Source organism: Oncorhynchus clarkii, chromosome 6 (assembly GCF_045791955.1).
Source record: "Oncorhynchus clarkii lewisi isolate Uvic-CL-2024 chromosome 6, UVic_Ocla_1.0, whole genome shotgun sequence".
Lineage (NCBI taxonomy): Eukaryota > Metazoa > Chordata > Actinopteri > Salmoniformes > Salmonidae > Oncorhynchus > Oncorhynchus clarkii.
In genome coordinates this window covers 7,124,217-7,145,470 of record NC_092152.1, presented here as the reverse complement: position 1 = coordinate 7,145,470, position 21,254 = coordinate 7,124,217, and the positions used below count along the sequence as shown (strand labels likewise).

General features: G+C 45.7%; 2 protein-coding genes across 2 annotated transcripts; one reads left to right on the top strand and one right to left on the bottom strand.

Moving 5' to 3' along the window:
* Positions 1-2,020: 2,020 nt before the first annotated feature.
* On the bottom strand, positions 2,021-4,391 carry LOC139411891 (chemokine (C-C motif) ligand 19a, tandem duplicate 2). The gene is made up of 4 exons (XM_071158639.1): positions 3,911-4,391; positions 3,318-3,441; positions 2,630-2,761; positions 2,021-2,359 (listed from the first exon to the last, which is right to left on the bottom strand). The coding sequence occupies exons 1-3, from the start codon at positions 3,957-3,959 to the stop codon at positions 2,635-2,637; spliced, it is 300 nt and encodes a 99-aa protein (XP_071014740.1). The 5' UTR covers positions 3,960-4,391; the 3' UTR covers positions 2,021-2,359; positions 2,630-2,634.
* An 8,370-nt stretch (positions 4,392-12,761) lies between these two features.
* LOC139410570 (ubiquitin-conjugating enzyme E2L 3b) lies at positions 12,762-20,968 on the top strand. The gene is made up of 4 exons (XM_071155861.1): positions 12,762-12,830; positions 14,399-14,494; positions 15,217-15,403; positions 18,858-20,968. Exons 1-4 carry the CDS (start codon positions 12,804-12,806, stop codon positions 19,010-19,012), a joined length of 465 nt encoding a protein of 154 aa, XP_071011962.1. The 5' UTR covers positions 12,762-12,803; the 3' UTR covers positions 19,013-20,968.
* The last annotated feature ends 286 nt before the right edge of the window (positions 20,969-21,254 follow it).

Sequence of the window (21,254 nt, the reverse complement as noted above, 5' to 3'; positions counted from 1 at the left end):
TGGAATGATTTGGGTAATTCCCCAGACTCCAGGATTTCACACTTTTGATAGGATAAGCTGAAGCAGAAGGACGTCCATTGCGAACAGAGTTTGGCACATTCGCAGACAGTGTCGGGAAATGACTGCAGGTGTCCAGGCTGTATGTCATATGTTGGAGGGATTGAACATAAGGAAACTGCACAGTGTCTAAGTCATTGGCTCTTCATCAATAAATCTTTCTGCAATCCCTTGCATCATCTCTCTCCGTGTCCTTCTCGAAACACAGAGAGGGGGGGGGGGGGGGGGCTTGGACTTTCTCTTCCAATGTGGTTGAGAGAAAGGCGAGGAGATAGGATGTGTGGGTAATCACAGGAAAATGTATTGAGAAGAGTCATGGTGTCGGGATCACAGCATCTCCCTCATCGCCTCCAAGCATCACCCTAGTGCACCCTGGGTAACACGACAGGATGGAGAACCTTTGACCTAGGCCTCTTGGGGTAATTTCCCTAGATTTACTTGAAATGAAGTGTGTGCGTGTGTTCGTTCTAGGGGCAACAACATGCTCCTGCCTCATGTAGCTGCCCCTGGGGTAATTACTATAGCAGATACTACTGATTCTGCTGCCCCTGGGGCAGTTACTATAGCAGATACTACTGATTCTGATGCCCCTGGGGCAGTTACTATAGCAGATACTACTGATTCTGCTGCCCCTGGGGCAGTTACTATAGCAGATACTACTGATTCTGCTGCCCCTGGGGTAATTACTATAGCAGATACTACTGATTCTGCTGCCCCTGGGGTAATTACTATAGCAGATACTACTGATTCTGCTGCCCCTGGGGTAATTACTATAGCAGATACTACTGATTCTGCTGCCCCTGGGGTAGTTACCATAGCAGATACTACTGATTCTGCTGCCCCTGGGGTAATTACTATAGCAGATACTACTGATTCTGCTGCCCCTGGGGTAGTTACTATAGCAGATACTACTGATTCTGCTGCCCCTGGGGTAATTACTATAGCAGATACTACTGATTCTGCTGCCCCTGGGGTAGTTACTATAGCAGATACTACTGATTCTGCTGGCCCTGGGGTAGTTACTATAGCAGATACTACTGATTCTGCTGCCCCTGGGGTAGTTACTATAGCAGATACTACTGATTCTGCTGCCCCTGGGGTAATTACTATAGCAGATACTACTGATTCTGCTGCCCCTGGGGCAGTTACTATAGCAGATACTACTGATTCTGCTGCCCCTGGGGCAGTTACTATAGCAGATACTACTGATTCTGCTGCCCCTGGGGTAATTACTATAGCAGATACTACTGATTCTGCTGCCCCTGGGGTAATTACTATAGCAGATACTACTGATTCTGCTGCCCCTGGGGTAATTACTATAGCAGATACTACTGATTCTGCTGCCCCTGGGGTAATTACTATAGCAGATACTACTGATTCTGCTGCCCCTGGGGCAGTTACTATAGCAGATACTACTGATTCTGCTGCCCCTGGGGCAGTTACTATAGCAGATACTACTGATTCTGCTGCCCCTGGGGTAATTACTATAGCAGATACTACTGATTCTGCTGCCCCTGGGGTAATTACTATAGCAGATACTACTGATTCTGCTGCCCCTGGGGTAGTTACTATAGCAGATACTACTGATTCTGCTGCCCCTGGGGTAGTTACTATAGCAGATACTACTGATTCTGCTGCCCCTGGGGTAATTACTATAGCAGATACTACTGATTCTGCTGCCCCTGGGGTAGTTACCATAGCAGATACTACTGATTCTGCTGCCCCTGGGGTAGTTACTATAGCAGATACTACTGATTCTGCTGCCCCTGGGGTAATTACTATAGCAGATACTACTGATTCTGCTGCCCCTGGGGTAGTTACTATAGCAGATACTACTGATTCTGATGCCCCTGGGGTAGTTACTATAGCAGATACTACTAATTATGGTGCCCCTGAGATAGTTACTATAGCAGATACTACTGATTCTGCATTTTGGTTAGAATCATGTCTCAGATACCAAACATTTTACAGAAAACTATATTTTATTGGAAATATTCATTTGAAATATACATTTTCATGACAGCTGCCATTCACGTCAACATTTTCTCTAATCCACCCACCAAACCATATTAACAAATTGTACAACTTGAATATAACATTTTACAAAACCAATCTAACACATCTCTAAATATATTGATGGAAAATGGTTTTACTATGATATGAATTTACAGGGGTTTCTTGTACAGTATTTTGTAAAAACGATTTGGTCTGCTACAGTATCTAGGACGACTCTTCAGTTAAAAAAAGGTTGAAATGAATGTCTCGTCCACTCCTCCACGTCTCCTCTCCTGGTCTTACTCTGCTGTGGTCATCATGTGAGGGAGACAGACACCAGAGAGGACAGATATTAAAATAGAGAATCTTGAAATGTTCAGTTGTGAGTGAAAAAAACACTGCAGCAGATTCCTTGTAATTAAACATAATTTTTTAAATATATATATATAAGAAAACAAAAAATTAATACATATATGCAGTTTAGCCAAACTATGATCCCTTAATGAAGAGAGACAAGCACAGGAAAGTAGGACATTATTTCATTTGTCACGTGTGTGAACGTAGAGTAACAACTAACCTCATTTACTCCTGAGGTGAGTTAGCTCTCCGGAGGGAGATGGTTCGCTCCAGACGTTTCACGTAGTCTGCCACCCACTTGCTCTCTGCGGGATGGGGCGAGCACAGTCTCGCCCCTGTCTTGGTGATAAACCTGGAGGGATACGATTTACAAATAGATCCGTATCAAAGATAATCATCAATATCCACAACAGTATCAGACAGGCGATTGCCAAAAAAGTGCTCCAGGCACCACCTAGTGAGATCAGTGAGCCACTGATGGGGAGCAGAATCTGGCAGGCCTCCAAACTGCCTAGGAGTGTAAGACAAGACCTGTAACCTGCCTTTAAGTAATGTGGTTTCTAAAACTAGGGATTGTAATACACTTGGAATCGTGCTCTTGTATGCTTATAACATGTGTCATATCATGTTTATAACAGTTCTATTCAGCCTGAAAATACAATGAGATGCTAAGTAGCCTACATATAGTGGGAGAGATTCTAAGTAAACTACATATAGTGGATGAAATGCTTAAGTAGCCTACATATAGTGGAAGATACGCTACGTAGCCTACATATAGTGAAAGATACGCTAAGTAGCCTACATATAGTGGAAGAGATGCTAAGTAGCCTACATATAGTGGAAGAGATGCTAAGTAGCCTACATATAGTGGGAGAGAAGTAATTTGTCTTAGAGAGGAAGACACTCACACAGTGGCATCGATGTCACAGCCTCTGTCTGTAGTCTGCAGCAGGTAGGAGACCATCTTAAAGTGGCGAGGGAAACGGATGTCAGTGGTTAACAGACAGCAGTCCACGGGTACCTCTGAGAATGCTGCAGGAGAGAGAGACAGAAAGAGAAGGGGGTGAGAATGGTCAAAGAAGAGATAGAGGATGAAAAAAACATGGCCCGAGAGATAGAGCTAGAGAGAGAGAGAGAGAGAGAGAGAGAGACAGAGAGAGAGAGAGAGCGAGAGAGAGAGAGAGAGACAGCGAGAGAGAGACAGAGAGAGAGAGAGAGAGAGAGAGAGAGAGAGAGAGAGAGAGAGAGAGGCCAATATGAGTGATCCAGGCTCTACTTGTGTAACTACCCCAGGCTGGTGCAACTTTCTAAGTCAATCACTGCAGAGGAATGTTTCCTGAGGCCTCTTCTGTCCCTGTGTGTGTGTGTGTGTGTGTGTGTGTGTGTGTGTGTGTGTGTGTGTGTGTGTGTGTGTGTGTGTGTGTGTGTGTGTGTGTGTGTGTGTGTGTGTGTGTGTGTGTGTGTGTGTGTGTGTGTGTGTGTGTGTGTGTGTGTCTTTTACCTGCTGCGTAGCCCAAGCAGAGTGTTGCAATGAAGAAAAGAGCTGCCATATTACTGCTTTGAGAGCTCTGCTTCAGAGAGTCTGAGGATGACAGAGAGTCTGAGGATGAGAGAGAGTCTGAGGATGACAGAGAGTCTGAGGATGACAGAGAGTCTGAGGATGACAGAGAGTCTGAGGATGACAGAGAGTCTGAGGATGACAGATAGTCTGAGGATGAGAGAGAGTCTGAGGATGACAGAGAGTCTGAGGATGAGAGAGAGTCTGAGGATGACAGAGAGTCTGAGGATGACAGAGAGAGAGAGTCTGAGGATGACAGAGAGAGAGAGTCTGAGGATGACAGAGAGTCTGAGGATGACAGAGAGACAGAGTCTGAGGATAACAGAGAGAGAGAGTCTGAGGATGACAGAGAGTCTGAGGATGACAGAGAGAGAGAGTCTGAGGATGAGAGAGAGTCTGAGGATGACAGAGTCTGAGGATGACAGAGAGTGGGAGAATGCTGAGAGGTACAGGTGTATTTATACACCTGACTGTCTCTTTCTCTTTCACTATGACTTGGAACAAAGTGAAAGACTCCGCCTTAGTCCCGTAAATTCACCTTAATCTTTATATTTTTATCCCTCCCTCCCTCCCTCCCTCCCTCCCTCCCTCCCTCCCTCCCTCTCTCTCTCCCTCCTTCTCTCCCTCTCTCCCTCTGTCCATCTCTCTCTCCCTCCTTCTTTCTCTCTCTCCCTCCTTCTCTCTCTCTCCCTCCTTCTCTCCCTCTCTCTCTCTCTCTCTCTCTGCCTCCTTCCTTCTCTCTCTCCTTCCTCATTTCACTCTGTCTCCCTCCATTCTTCCTTCTCTGTCTTTATCTCTATTTCCTTGTCTGTCAATCAATCTCGCCCACCTCTGTAACGGTGGCAGATCATTGGAGTTTACGGTATCTGTTTTTTTCTTATCAAATGAGATGTTCAATTATCCATGCAAGGTTGTGTGTGCGCGTGTGTGCCCTCAGGCTGTCTATCTACAAATGCCAGTCATTGAAGATAGAGGTCTGTCTTTCTACTACTGAAACTCCCCGGTCGGTTGACTACAGAGGAACAGAGAGGGAACATTCCAACGAAGAGTATGGGACAAAATACATTTGCAGTAGGACTTCCTGTCAGTAGCTTTGTTTGGCATACATTTTAAGTGAAATATCTGAGTCTCAGCACAATTCTGTTACTGTGGAATGGCCCGTATGAGAGCTAAGAGGGCCTTAACAGTAATAGTGTCAACATGCTTTGAACATACTGGAAAACCCCTCCATGGTATCAGGAAGTTACAACATGACAGCTGTTCATCGCAGGGTCAAGTGCACGGAGGTCATTGGCTGGGAGACCTTGTAGTCCGCAGGAATAGTCAGCCAAAGATGACGAAATTTACCAAGATAACTTTCTCTCACTAGAGGAAGAGTCTTAGAGCTCCGAGACAGGATTGTGTCGAGGCACAGCTCTGGGGAAAGGCACCAAAACACTTTTGCAGTATTGAAGGTCCCCAAGAACACAGTGGCCTTGATCATTCTTAAATGGAAAAAGATTGGAACCACCAAGACTCTTCCTAGAGCTGGCCGCCCGGCCAAACTGGGCAATCGGGGAAGAAGGGCCTTGATCAGGGAGGTGACCATCTCCTCTGTGGAGATGGGAAAAACTTCCAGAAGGACAACCCTCTCAGCATTCCACCAATCAGGCCTTTATGGTAGAGTGGCCAGACCGAAGTCACTCCTCAGTAAAAGGCACATGACAGCCTGTTTGGATTTTGCCAAAAGGCACCTAAAGGACTCTAAGAAACAAGATTCTCTGGTCTGATGAAACCAAGATTGAACTCTTTGTTATGAATGACAAGCGTCACATCTGGAGGAATCCTGGTAGCATCCCTACTTGCCTGAGCGGCCCCCATCTTCTCCTTCACCCAAATCCAGATCGCAGATGTTCTGAAAGAGCTGCAAAACCTGGACCCGTACAAATCAGCTGGGCTAGACAATCTGGACCCTCTCTTCCTAAAATTATCCGCCGCCATTGTTGCAACCCCTATTACCAGTCTGTTCAACCTCTCTTTCATATCGTCTGAGATCCCCAAGGATTGGAAAGCTGCCACAATCTATTGTTTCGTCCGAGATCCTTAAAGATTGGAAAGCTGCCGCGGTCATCCCCCTCTTCAAAGGGGGTGACACTCTAGACCCAAACTGTTATAGACCTATATCCATCCTGCCCTGCCTTTCTAAAGTCTTTGAAAGCCAAGTTAACAAACAGATCGCTGACCATTTCGAATCCCACCGTACCTTCTCCGCTCTGCAATCTGGTTTCCGAGCTGGTCACGGGTGCATCTCCGTCACGCTCAAGGTACTAAACGATATCATAACCGCCATCGATAAAAGACAGTACTGTGCAGCCGTCTTCATCGACCTGGCCAAGGCTTTCGACTTTGTCAATCACCGTATTCTTATCGGCAGACTCAATAGCCTTGGTTTCTCAAATGACTACCTCGCCTGGTTCACCAACTACTTCGCAGACAGAGTTCAGTGTGTAAAATCAGAGAGCCTGTTGTCCTGACCTCTGGCAGTATCTATGGGGGTACCACAGGGTTAAATTGTTGGACTGACTCTTTCTCTGTATATATCAACGATGTCGCTATTGCTGCGGGTGATTCCCTGATCCACCTCTAGGCAGATGACACCATTCTGTATACATCTGGCCCTTCTTTGGACACTGTGTTAACTAACCTCCAAACGAGCTTCAATGCCATACAACACTCCTTCCGTGGCCTCCAACTGCTCTTAAACGCAAGTAAAACCAAATGCATGCTTTTCAACCGTTCGCTGCCGACACGCGCTGGCCCGACTAGCATCACTACTCTGGACGGTTCTGACCTAGAATACGTGGACAACTACAAATACCTAGGTGTCTGGCTAGACTGGAAAATTTCCTTTCAGACTCATATAAACATCTCCAATCTAAAATCAAATCTAAAATCGGCTTTCTATTTCGCAACAAAGCCTCCTTCACTCACGCCACCAAACTTACCCTAGTAAAACTGACTATCCTACTGATCATTGACTTCGGCGATGTCATCTACAAAGTAGCTTCCAATACTCTACTCAGCAAATTGGATGTAGTCTATCACAGTGCCATCCGTTTTGTTACCAAAGCGCCTTATACCACCCACCACTGCGACCTGTATGCTCTCGTGGCCTGGCCCTCGCTACATATTTGTTGCCAGGCCCACTGGCTCCAGGTCATCTACAAGTCTATGCTAGGTAAAGCTCCGCCTTATCTTAGCTCACTGGTCATGATAACAACACCCACCCATAGCACACGCTCCAGCAGGTATATCTCACTGGTCATCCCCAAAGCCAACACCTCCTTTGGCCGCCTTTCCTTACAGTTCTCTGCTGCCAGTGACTGTAATGAATTGCAAAAATCGCTGAAGCTGGAGACTTACTAACTTACTAACCCTCACTAACTTTAAACATCAGCTGCCAAAGGTGCTTCAACAAAGTACTGAGTAAAGAGTCTGAATACTTACATAAATGTGATGTTTCTGGGGGGGTTTATACATAAATTTGCAATAATTTCTAGAAACATGTTTTTGCTTTGTCATTATGGGGTTTTGTGTTTAGATTGATGAGAGGGGAAATATATATACTAGCATTATATTGTGTATTTGTGTGATGAGGTTTAATAGGAATACAGCATATAGTTCTTTAAATATCACTTTTAGCTGTTTCCCAAGAAACAGGTGTAAATGTAGAATAGAAGTGCACCAAACCTATCCTTGATAAAGATTTTCATTGATAGTGTCTGTCTGCTTGTCTGTCTGTCTGTCTGTCTGTCTGTCTGTCTGTCTGTCTGTCTGTCTGTCATGTTTTTACCCCCTGTATTGACAGCACATTCACCACATTCAATTCTAATAGGTCACAATCCTGAGCCAAGCCACTTCAAATTCCCCTCTAACTGTTTTATGGTGGGAATCGCTAACTACTTCAGTCTAAAATTATTCTCTAAACAAGGCCAAGGAAAATTCTCATTGTCCTCTTTTATTTAAAAGGACAACCATAAACATCCAAAGAAACAAACATCACACGCATGCATGGTCCCAAACACACAGCCAGTCTCTGTGCAGAAATCCCCTCTGGTGGCAATGAGGGCATCATATTGGTCTTGTGTCTTGGTATCTTATCGGTATGCCAGACATGCCCACTGTTTATGGAAGTAGAGAGTCTGTTATCACCCCTTACTGGCATCAACAGACACAGATACCAGACCTGGTTCAAAAACATGATGTGAAATCTAGAATTAGAATCCATTGCAGTCATTCTGATTCTATGCCTCCTCTCACTGCAACCTCTTTGACCTAGAAAGTGTACTCTCTCTCTCTCTCTCTCTCTTCTGTAGAATTCTGAGATTGGCTTGATGATGAAATAATGTGTCTAGGACAGTGGTGGGCAACTGGCAGCCCTTTTTGTTTTGTTTTTAGGAACTCAGTCGGGGTATCAATTTACTCTTGAGTTAGAATAATCAAATATACCATTTCAAAATTTGGTTGTGCATCAAATCACTGTCACTCAATTTGCCCATGTCAGCTACATGACTACCTTTTTGGAAAAGTTAGTCTAGCGCCAGATATCTAAACTTGTAGCAAGCATGGTCAAATTACTGACCGGGATGGGGCCCATAGATCATCGCTTATCATATTAAAAACATTTTCCTCCAACCTATGGCAAAATGTGAAGAATATCAGGAAATCAGCAAATTGTGACTCAATCAATAGATTTGATTGTCCCAGGAAGGGCCATTCTTATGCAGTGTAAAATGACACGGCCATCTTGAATGGAATTATTGAGTCTCAGAGGCAGACATGGCTGATGAAGTAAGATGGAGACAGAGAGGTGAAGTCTCTCTGGCGTTTTTATGCAGAAATCACTCTCGTTTTCTATCATTGTTTATGTCTGTTTTTTTTTTTACTGGTACACTTACAGTAAACTGCTGCTCATCATGCTCGGGCTAGTCCCAACCGAGGAATGCTAAGTGGCGGGAAAGAGAAAGTATCAACTGGAGCCAAACTGTCATCACGTCACAAAGCAAACAATTTGTTACTATTGTTTATCGTATCGCGATCCTATTGGTGGTCCTCAGTACAGGCTGTTTATATGCCACTGTCATGATAAGAGAAAAAAAACATGTTCAAAAAAATGTATAATATTATTATATTATACTCAACAGAAAGGTTTTGTGTTTGTTGCGCAAGGCTGTGTATAATGAATCGGATGAGTGATGACACGTTTATGATATCGCTGCAGGGCAACGGAGAAGAGGACTGTTTTGTCTTGTGTAAACCTGTGGTCATACAATAGTCAGCACTGGTGGAGAAAGTACCCAATTGTCATACTTGAGTAAAAGTAAAGACACCTTTTAAATATAGAAAGTTCCTCAAGTAAAAGTGAGTCACCCAGTAAAATACGACTTGAAGTAAAAGTCTAAAGGTATTTGTTTTTAAATGTACTCAAGTATCAAAAGTAAAAAGCATTTTAAAATTCCTTATATTAAAGCAAAACAGACGGCACCATTTTCTTGTTCTTTTTATATTTACGGATAGCCAGGGGCACACTCCAACACTCAGACATGATTTACAAACAAAGCATTTGTGTTTAGTGAGTCCTCCAGATCAGAAGATGACCAGGGATGTTCTCTGTTTAGTGAGTCCGCCAGATCAGAGGCAGTAGGGATGACCAGGGATGTTCTCTGTTTAGTGAGTCCGCCAGATCAGAGGCAGTAGGGGTGACCAGGGATGTTCTCTGTTTAGTGAGTCCTCCAGATCAGAGGCAGTAGGGGTGACCAGGGATGTTCTCTGTTTAGTGAGTCCTCCAGATCAGAGGCAGTAGGGATGACCAGGGATGTTCTCTGTTTAGTGAGTCCGCCAGATCAGAGGCAGTAGGGATGACCAGGGATGTTCTCTGTTTAGTGAGTCCGCCAGATCAGAGGCAGTAGGGATGACCAGGGATGTTCTCTGTTTAGTGAGTCCTCCAGATCAGAGGCAGTAGGGATGACCAGGGATGTTCTCTGTTTAGTGAGTCCTCCAGATCAGAGGCAGTAGGGGTGACCAGGGATGTTCTCTGTTTAGTGAGTCCTCCAGATCAGAGGCAGTAGGGGTGACCAGGGATGTTCTCTGTTTAGTGAGTCCTCCAGATCAGAGGCAGTAGGGGTGACCAGGGATGTTCTCTGTTTAGTGAGTCCTCCAGATCAGAGGCAGTAGGGATGACCAGGGATGTTCTCTGTTTAGTGAGTCCTCCAGATCAGAGGCAGTAGGGGTGACCAGGGATGTTCTCTGTTTAGTGAGTCCTCCAGATCAGAGGCAGTAGGGGTGACCAGGGATGTTCTCTGTTTAGTGAGTCCTCCAGATCAGAGGCAGTAGGGGTGACCAGGGATGTTCTCTGTTTAGTGAGTCCTTCAGATCAGAGGCAGTAGGGGTGACCAGGGATGTTCTCTGTTTAGTGAGTCCTCCAGATCAGAGGCAGTAGGGGTGACCAGGGATGTTCTCTGTTTAGTGAGTCCTCCAGATCAGAGGCAGTAGGGATGACCAGGGATGTTCTCTGTTTAGTGAGTCCTCCAGATCAGAGGCAGTAGGGGTGACCAGGGATGTTCTCTGTTTAGTGAGTCCTCCAGATCAGAGGCAGTAGGGGTGACCAGGGATGTTCTCTGTTTAGTGAGTCCTCCAGATCAGAGGCAGTAGGGGTGACCAGGGATGTTCTCTGTTTAGTGAGTCCTTCAGATCAGAGGCAGTAGGGGTGACCAGCGATGTTCTCTGTTTAGTGAGTCCTCCAGATCAGAGGCAGTAGGGGTGACCAGGGATGTTCTCTGTTTAGTGAGTCCTCCAGATCAGAGGCAGTAGGGGTGACCAGGGATGTTCTCTGTTTAGTGAGTCCACCAGATCAGAGGCAGTAGGGATGACCAGGGATGTTCTCTGTTTAGTGAGTCCTCCAGATCAGAGGCAGTAGGGGTGACCAGGGATGTTCTCTGTTTAGTGAGTCCTCCAGATCAGAGGCAGTAGGGGTGACCAGGGATGTTCTCTGTTTAGTGAGTCCTCCAGATCAGAGGCAGTAGGGGTGACCAGGGATGTTCTCTTGATAAGTGTGTGAGTTATACAATTTTCCTGTCCTGCATAGCATTCAAAATGTAACGAGTACGTTTAGGTGTCAGGGAAAATGTATGGAGTAAAAATTTAAATTATTTTCTTTAGGAATGTTGGGAAATAAAAGTAAAAGTTGTCAAAAATAGAAATGAAGTTCAGATACCAACCCAAAAAAGCTACTTAAGTAGTACTTGAAAGTATTTTTTACTTAAGTACTTTATACCACTGCCGCCTTTGCACCAACATTGAGTTCGGTCTTTTTTTGTGGCTTGCAAAGGGGCGACATAAAAGTTCATACTTCACACACTGGGTGCATCTTCATTCGCAACCCTCTCCCAACGTATGCACGCACTGGCGCACTCCCTCAGACACTTTTGCTTACAACAGCAAAATGCTTGAAATCCATGACAGGCAGTGGGAGAGGGGTGTAGAATCTGAATTTAGCCTACGACCCCAGTACAATTACTATTGCAGTAGTATGGGGACCACTGCTGCCATCTAGCGGTTAATACTACCAGGCTTGGAAAAACAGCTCCTATATAAGTTTGGGGAGTTGTTGCTTGTACTTTAAAACACTGCAGCAATATTTAGTGGTCATTCGTTGTGTTCTGCTATATAGACAGATAGTGGATGGAGGTGTCTGTTGAGTGATTTGATTTTAAACCTAGTCAGTTGCACAACTGAATGCGTTCAACTGAAATTTAACCCAAACCCTCTGAATCAGAGAGGTGCGGGGGACTGCCATAAAAGACATTCACGTCTTCGGTGCTCGGGGAACAGTAAGAGCAGCATAGGGTGGTTGTGATAGCACAACACAGTTATTGTTTACAAGATAACTTGACTTGTTCTATTCTATTCAGAGGGGTAGAAAGGAAATATTTAATTCATTGACAAAACACTCGCTAGTGGCTAGTTTACAATGGCTACGCTACGGGTTGAGCAGTCAGACAACTACAGTCATCTCAAACAAATGATCACTTTGAATATGTCCTATTTCCATAAACATAATTTGAGATGCCTGTATTTATCTGTCACATTCAAATGTCACTCACGCACACACACACACAGTCGCGCACGCACGCACACACACACACAATGAATTATGTGGGGCCGCAGGTAGGCTAGTAGTTAGTTAACCCACTGTTCCTAGGCCGTCATTGTAATTAAGAATTTGTTCTTAACTGACTTGCCTAGTTACATTTAAAAAATGTCTGAACCGGACACACCTTTTTCATTTGATACTGCAACGACCCTGGGTTTCTAAGCGCGGAAATCGACTCTCTGCTTTTGCGGCACAGTCCATAGCGCGCGGACCTCGGGTTCGAAGGTCGAGGGTTCGAGACCTGCTCTCTGCCTGTTTCATCACAATACTACAAATACAAGTCCAGGGAATGAATATGCTTAATTGGTATCGTAGCCAACGGGAGAGTTTTGAGCTGTTTATATGGGCTACACTGCAGTAAGGGTATTTTCAGAATCAATGCATAAGCCAAACAATAAATGAGACGTTTCTGGTAGCTTCTAAAACCTTTGTTGGTTTGAATGTTTACAAATTTGCCATCAACAACAGAAAAAAAATAAGTGGGTTGGCCTCTTTAGTATTCTAAAATGAGTCATATAACACACGATAAAGAGAATAACAATGTTGGGGGTAATTTGTCCCATACTTTTTTTAATTGCCTTTTTGGAACTGCGACCCCAAGACAAGTCGCCGCGTTGTATTCTGGGAACACACAGTAGATGCAAGATGGCGGCGAGCAGGAGACTGCACAAGGTAAATATCATGATAACTCTATTTTCATACATCTATCCATATATTTTTTTTAAAGTCAGAATGGTCTATCTAAGGGCTTGGTCATTATTCAGTACGACTCAGTCACGATATCTTATTGTTGTCCTAAATTGTATTTGATCCAGAAGTGTTGGAAGTCCCGCTAAAGGCGAGAAGACAGTCTCTTTCACAAACTAGGCCAGCGAGCATAAAACCGGTTAGGAAAGCACCGGCAGGGCCAGAGAAGATTGAGAGACCGGGAACAGCAGGGAAACTAGTCTGCGACGTTGCTTGCTCATGCTTAGTATTGACACCAATCTCCGGAAAATGTACAAACAACATTTACACCGATCAATTTCTGTGTATTATAACCGTGCGATGGCTACTGTCGTAGCTAACTAGTTAACTATTTCCTTTACGGAGCTGTCCTGGGTTTTTTATGGCTCCTGGTTTTAGATTAGCTAGATAACTAGTAGTTACCCAACTAACTAAATGGAGAAATTATATTTCGTATTATTTGTGACTCACACGATGCACAACCTCATTGTCTCGATGTTTTAAAGGGTTAAAAACTAACATTGAAACCGATCAATTTATGTTTTATCACAACCTTGTGATGGCTAGAAATACCGCGTAGTGAGTTATTTCCGTAACAGATCTGCCTACGCTGTTTGCTACTTTAGGTTAGCTAGTAGCTACCCAAAATTGCCTCACCTACATGGGAAATGATGTTTCGCCTTATTTTGTGACTCACACGAAGCACAACCTCACTGTCCCGTTGTTTTAAAGGGTTATCAAGGGCTCGGTCATCATTCAGTACAACTCAGACACTATCTTATTATCGTCCTAAACTGCACCATGACATGAGTCAATTATTCAAGTTACCCGGTTTATACATGCGACTTATCCAGAGCTTAGCTAACTAGCAAACAGTAACCATTTAAATCAACTGCCAAAGAAAATGCAATCATCTTGGGTTTTGTAACCGCCTGGGTACCACTCCAGTTGTATGTATAGATAGATAGATAGAGCCATAGCTGGCTATCAAGATACACGACGTCATTGTAGAAAACTGCACCGTGACATGAGTCAATTATTTCATGAGCTCATCTTGGTTTGCAGCAGGAAACAAAACCTACATTCATACACTATTATTAGATATTTAAAAAAAAATGTATCTAATAAACAATAAACAAGCAAGCTAAATGAATTCTGTGGACCAAACCAAACATTCATTATTAGTATGTTGTCTGTCCAGACAGTAACATGACAAGCACACAATTGTCTGTCTGGGTTTCAGTTTTGTTTACAATTACAAGACATGTCAATACCAGATGAGCTGTCATTGACTGACATAGATGCCTCACAAGCAGCCACCTCTCAATTTTATTTATTTATTTTATCTGTCTATTTATCTATCTCTCTATTTATTACTTGATTGACATCAGACTCAATGTAGGGATTTCGGAAGGTTACTCAGCCACAATCCTTGGAAGGATTGTACATTACCATCAACAGAGTCGTTGGAGGGGCCTTAACATATCATGATGTTTCTCTCTCTCCTCTTTCAGGAACTTGAAGAGATTCGCAAGTCTGGAATGAAAAACTTCAGAAACATTCAAGTGGATGAATCCAACATACTGACCTGGCAAGGTCTCATTGTCCCTGTAAGTGGTCTTATTCTCGTCATTGATTCATGGCTTCACAATTCTCTCATGTAGACTATTACATCACAGAAGTCTCTATGTTCTGGTTCTAGAAGGACTATTACATCACAGACGTCTCTATGTTCTGGTTCTAGAAGGACTATTACATAACAGAAGTCTCTATGTTCTGGTTCTAAAAGGACTATTACATCACAGAAGTCTCTATGTTCTGGTTCTAGAAGGACTATTACATCACAGAAGTCTCTATGTTCTGGTTCTAGAAGGACTATTACATCACAGAAGTCTCTATGTTCTGGTTCTAGAAGGACTATTACATCACAGAAGTCTCTATGTTCTGGTTCTAGAAGGACTATTACATCACAGAAGTCTCTATGTTCTGGTTCTAGAAGGACTATTACATCACAGAAGTCTCTATGTTCTGGTTCTAGAAGGACTATTACATCACAGAAGTCTCTATGTTCTGGTTCTAGAAGGACTATTACATCACAGAAGTCTCTATGTTCTGGTTCTAGAAGGACTATTACACCACAGAAGTCTCCATGTTCTGGTTCTAGAAGGACTATTACATCACAGAAGTCTCTGTGTTCTGGTTCTAGAAGGACTATTACATCACACTGTTACATGTATTAAATGTCATAACACAGTCATAAGAGATGCTCCTTGGATATGGTCATTGTCACACTAACTAACCATGGTTTATTTTCTACACATTACTCCTCCAGGACAACGCTCCTTATGACAAGGGAGCTTTCAGGATTGAATTAATCTTCCCCGCCGAGTACCCCTTCAAGCCCCCCAAGATCACGTTCAAGACGAAGATCTACCACCCCAACATCGACGAGAAGGGACAGGTGTGTCTGCCTGTCATTAGCGCAGAGAACTGGAAACCAGCAACCAAAACTGACCAAGGTGGGTCTCACACACACACACACCTCTATAATTTGCATATAATGTAAATTATGCTGCAATACTTACATTATTATATTTCTGTACCTTTTTTTATATAGGCAAGTCAGTTAAGAACAAATTCTTATTTACAATAACGGCCTACCGGGGACCAGTGGGTTAACTGCCTGATTTTTACCTTGTCAGCTCAGGGATTCGGTCCAGCAACCTTTCGGTTACTGGACCAATGCTCTAACCACTAGGCTACCTGCCAACCCAAATGATACACTGACACAATACACTGACTCTGACATGATACCGTACCACTGATTGATACCCTGACGCTTGCATGACACGCTGTCATGATACCCTGACGCTGGGCGTGATAACCTGACGCTGGCATGATACCCTGACGCTGGGCGTGATACCCTGACGCTGGGCGTGATAACCTGACGCTGGGCGTGATAACCTGACGCTGGGCGTGATACCCTGGCGCTGGGCGTGATACCCTGGCGCTGGGCGTGATACCCTGGCGCTGGGCGTGATACCCTGACGCTGGGCGTGATACCCTGGCGCTGGGCGTGATACCCTGACGCTGGGCGTGATACCCTGGCGCTGGGCGTGATAACCTGACGCTGGCATGATACCCTGACGCTTGCATGACACGCTGGGCGTGATAACCTGACGCTGGGCGTGATACCCTGGCGCTGGGCGTGATAACCTGACGCTGGCATGACACGCTGGGAGTGATAACCTGACGCTGGGAGTGATAACCTGACGCTGGGAGTGATAACCTGACGCTGGGAGTGATAACCTGACGCTGGGAGTGATACACTGGCATGATAAACTAGGCATGATACCCTGACGCTGGCATGATACCCTGATGCTGGCATGATACGCTGTCATGACAACCTGACGCTGGGCGTGATAGCCTGACGCTGGCATGATACACTGACACTGGGCATGATACCCTGACGCTGGGTGTGATACACTGGCATGATACCCTGACACTGGCATGATACCCTGACGCTGGGCGCTGGTATGATACCCTGACGCTGGGTGTGATACCATGGCATGATACCCTGACGCTGGGCGTGATACCATGGCATGATACCCTGACGCTGGGCGTGATACCATGGCATGATACCCTGACGCTGGGCGTGATACCATGGCATGATACCCTGACGCTGGGCGTGATACCATGGCATGATACCCTGACGCTGGGCGTGATAACCTGACGCTGGCATGATACCCTGACGCTGGGCGTGATACCCTGGCGCTGGGCGTGATACCCTGACGCTGGGCGTGATAACCTGACGCTGGGCGTGATACCCTGGCGCTGGGCGTGATACCCTGGCGCTGGGCGTGATATCCTGACGCTGGGCGTGATACCCTGGCGCTGGGCGTGATAACCTGACGCTGGCATGATACCCTGACGCTTGCATGACACGCTGGGAGTGATAACCTGACGCTGGGAGTGATAACCTGACGCTGGGAGTGATAACCTGACGCTGGGAGTGATACACTGGCATGATAAACTAGGCATGATACCCTGACGCTGGCATGATACCCTGATGCTGGCATGATACGCTGTCATGACAACCTGACGCTGGGCGTGATAGCCTGACGCTGGCATGATACACTGACACTGGGCATGATACCCTGACGCTGGGTGTGATACACTGGCATGATACCCTGACACTGGCATGATACCCTGACGCTGGGCGCTGGTATGATACCCTGACGCTGGGTGTGATACCATGGCGTGATACCCTGACGCTGGGCGCTGGTATGATACCCTGACGCTGGGTGTGATACCATGGCATGATACCCTGACGCTGGGCGTGATACCATGGCATGATACCCTGACGCTGGGCGTGATACCATGGCATGATACCCTGACGCTGGGCGTGATACCATGGCATGATACCCTGACGCTGGGCGTGATACCATGGCATGATACCCTGACGCTGGGCGTGATACCATGGCATGATACGCTGGGCGTGATACCATGGCATGATATGCTGGGCGTGATACCATGGCATGATACGCTGGGTGTGATACCATGGCATGATACGCTGGGCGTGATACCATGGCATGATACCCTGACACTGGGCGTGATACACGGGGCATGATACCCTGACTCTGGGCGTGATACCATGGCATGATACCCTGACTCTGGGCGTGATACCATGGCATGATACCCTGACGCTGGGCATGATACCATGGTATGATACCCTGACTCTGGGCGTGATACCATGGCATGATACCCTGACGCTGGGCGTGATACCATGGCATGATACCCTGACTCTGGGCGTGATACACTGGGCATGATACCCTGACGCTGGGCGTGATACCATGGCATGATACCCTGACGCTGGGCGTGATACCATGGCATGATACCCTGACGCTGGGCATGATACCATGGCATGATACCCTGACGCTGGGCGTGATACCATGGCATGATACCCTGACGCTGGGCGTGATACCATGGCATGATACCCTGACGCTGGGCGTGATACCATAGCATGATACCCTGACGCTGGGCATGATACCATGGCATGATACCCTGACGCTGGGCGTGATACCATGGCATGATACCCTGACGCTGGGCATGATACCATGGCATGATACCCTGACGCTGGGCGTGATACCATGGTATGATACCCTGACGCTGGGCATGATACCATGGCATGATACCCTGACGCTGGGCATGATACCATGGCATGATACCATGGCATGATACCCTGACACTGGGCGTGATACCATGGTATGATACCCTGACGCTGGGCATGATACCATGGCATGATACCCTGACGCTGGGCATGATACCATGGCATGATACCCTGACGCTGGGCATGATACCATGACATGATACCCTGACGCTGGGCATGATACCATGGCATGATACCCTGACGCTGGGCATGATACCATGGCATGATACCATGGCATGATACCCTGACACTGGGCATGATACCATGACATGATACCCTGACGCTGGGCATGATACCATGGCATGATACCCTGACGCTGGGCATGATACCATGGCATGATACCCTGACGCTGGGCATGATACCATGGCATGATACCCTGACACTGGGCATGATACCATGACATGATACCCTGACGCTGGGCATGATACCATGGCATGATACCATGACATGATACCCTGACGCTGGGCATGATACCATGGCATGACACCCTGACGCTGGACAGTAGAACCTGATCAAATGCCTGAAGTGAAAGAGAAAGGGAGCATGAATCAGTCAAGTATTCTACTTCAATGTCGTGACTCATTTTCCTTTGTGTGTCAGTTTAATTGTTGAACTTTCTGTTGAGGTAGTAATTTGCTTCTTTAGTCAAAAAGGAAAATAATCTGTTCATTCTGCACTGATTCAGTTTCTGCAATGTCATGATTGGTTGTTTGTCTTATCTATTCTGCAGTAATTCGTGACTGACTGTTTTGTCTATTCCGCAGTAATTCAGTCCCTGATTGCGTTGGTGAACGACCCCCAGCCAGAGCACCCCCTGAGGGCAGACCTAGCAGAAGAATACTCAAAGGACCGGAAAAAATTCTTTAAGAACGCAGAAGAGTTTACAAAGAAACATGGAGAAAAGAGACCAATGGACTGATTACCTGACCAGTTTGTAGCCCTCTCTCTCTCCTCTCCCCAACTGAAAGTCTCTGTTCTCCTCCCTCCTCTCTGTACCTTCCCCCTCTCTCCTCCCCATCTCCCCACACACACACACATCATCCTAGCAGCCCGGGAGCAGCCCTAGCCTCACCTCCGCGTGTGGCTGCAGCCCCACCATCTTCGCAGGACTCTGGATCAGACCGGTATCTCCTCCTGGCGATCGATCGATCGATCCGCTACTAACTTTATACTATTTTCTTAAATTAAAATATGAAAAATGAAAAAGACAAGAAAAAATAAGTGGTTAGAATGTCCATGTTAAATATGGAGAACTAAGGAGGGAGAAAAAAAATGTAAAAAAAAAATTGGGGTGGGGAAAACAAGAAATCACTGCTTGAGCATTGTAGACCTTTCTCCTCACTTCTGGAAGGAGATCTTTCTGACAGAAGGAAAAGTTGTGGTTATCCTTTACTTTCTTTGTTCTGTTCTCTAGTCTCATCTTGTTTTCTATCAACCCTAAATGGCATGTCTTACTGAAACAAACAACCTCTCTCTCATAGCTTGCTAGGCCCTGGAAGTGTGTGCTGAAATGTTTTCCCTTGGACTTCTCTGCTTCTGAAGTTGCACTGTATTCTGTGGAACAAGCCCTCTCTCAGTTGTCCTTCCCCTCGGCTTGAAGCCAGCCCACTGAGCAGACAGACACAAAATGGCCACTGATAATACCCTAATATTGTAATGAATTACAAGTGCAATTGACCGGAGATGATCATCGTTCACACTCCCCTTCACCAGTCCAAAATGTTTTGAAAGATGCCCCTCTTTGCATTAGATGGTCTTATTCTTCCTTCTGGTTCGTTTTTTTTGCTTTATAGGCAGAATTGCCATTCCGACTTAAAACATCTCCCTCTGTGTTATAATGTGGTTGTATACCCCCACCCACTGGTTCTACCGTTCCCACCATGCTGTGTGTCTTGGGTTCTAACTTTTCTCCTATACACATTTTAGATACCAGTTTGCCATCTCAAGACAGTGGGAGGTAGAAATAGTAGTGACACCGTACAGTTTGTTTCCTGTAAAAAGCTCTGCAGTGGCCACACAGCATTTACTGAGATACAGCTTCTAAAGCCAGGGCATGTATACTTCCTTTGCAGAGCTGTTGTCAAGGAAGTGAGTTTGTGTTTATACAGGACCTCCCACCCCCCCACTTAATATCAACCAATCAGGTCAATGCGGAGCTAAAAGGAACTGTTACAACATTTGGGTGGCGCGCGGTGAATGCGGTGTGGAGCTCAATTTGGCCTCTGTGTGGCTCCACAATTGCATCACACCCTCCTCCATACAGCGCCTCCGACCACCTTTTCGGAATCAAGCATAAATTGGCTTTAAGTCTACTCTCCTGTCTGCTCATGGTCAAAAGCAAAATCAGAACCCCAACTTTGTCACACGCAAAATCAGAACCCCACCTCCTTTCTCTCTCTCTCTCTCTCTCTCTCTCTCTCTCTCTACATAAAAATAATCTTAGCACCGCAAACCAAATCCCGTGTCATCGCGAGAGACTTGACATGAATATATCAAATCAGTGGCCGATATATCCACTGTAACAAGGGACTTAGTGAACTGTCTGTCGGGGCAATGCCAGGTGGAGTCTAAAGACCGGGTTGGGGCGAAAATGGCACCCTATTCCTTACATAGTGCTGTACTTGTAACCATAACCCTGTGTGTCCTGGTCATCAGTAGTGAGCTATATATGGAATAAGATGCTATTTCAAACACTGACTGGTTTTGAACAAAGACGCACAGAGACTGTTATAACAGGCGCCTTTATATTGAGCTGGGAGAGGGCTGTCTCTCTAATTGTCTGTCTGCCAGTAGGGTGTAAAACAGGACAGGGGACTGGAGCAGTGTAACAGCTGTGTGATTTGGTCCAATGTTTCATAATAAAGATGGCTAACCATTTGGTCTCATTGTCTGGGTGAATGGATGCTTTGGGAGTGTGATTTGCGTATCGTTTTACAGGGATAGTGCCAGGTTTAACCAGCCGGCTCATTTTTCATCTGCAGTCCCAGCCAGGATATACTGTAGATGTGAAGGGGGAAAGGCGCGAGTGTCACCACTCGCAGCAACAGATAACGAGTGAAGTCTCCGGTCTGAGTGAATGTGTTTGAATTCAGGATCTAGACCGTGAAACAGAAAGTTTTCGGTAAGAATGACATCACGCAAAGGTATTCAGCTGTAGATTA

What these genes read in the sequence shown, in the direction of transcription:
- LOC139411891 (XM_071158639.1), bottom strand. Translation starts at nt 3,959, where the DNA reads ATGGCAGCTCTTTTCTTCATTGCAACACTCTGCTTGGGCTACGCAGCA. An exon ending in CTGCTTGGGCTACGCAGCAG is followed by an intron (nt 3,442 to 3,910) that starts GTAAAAGACACA and finishes TCTCTCCTGCAG; the next exon opens with CATTCTCAGAGGTACCCGTG. An exon ending in TGTGACATCGATGCCACTGT is followed by an intron (nt 2,762 to 3,317) that starts GTGAGTGTCTTC and finishes GTATCCCTCCAG; the next exon opens with GTTTATCACCAAGACAGGGG.
- LOC139410570 (XM_071155861.1), top strand. Translation starts at nt 12,804, where the DNA reads ATGGCGGCGAGCAGGAGACTGCACAAG. An exon ending in CGAGCAGGAGACTGCACAAG is followed by an intron (nt 12,831 to 14,398) that starts GTAAATATCATG and finishes CTCCTCTTTCAG; the next exon opens with GAACTTGAAGAGATTCGCAA. An exon ending in AGCAACCAAAACTGACCAAG is followed by an intron (nt 15,404 to 18,857) that starts GTGGGTCTCACA and finishes TCTATTCCGCAG; the next exon opens with TAATTCAGTCCCTGATTGCG.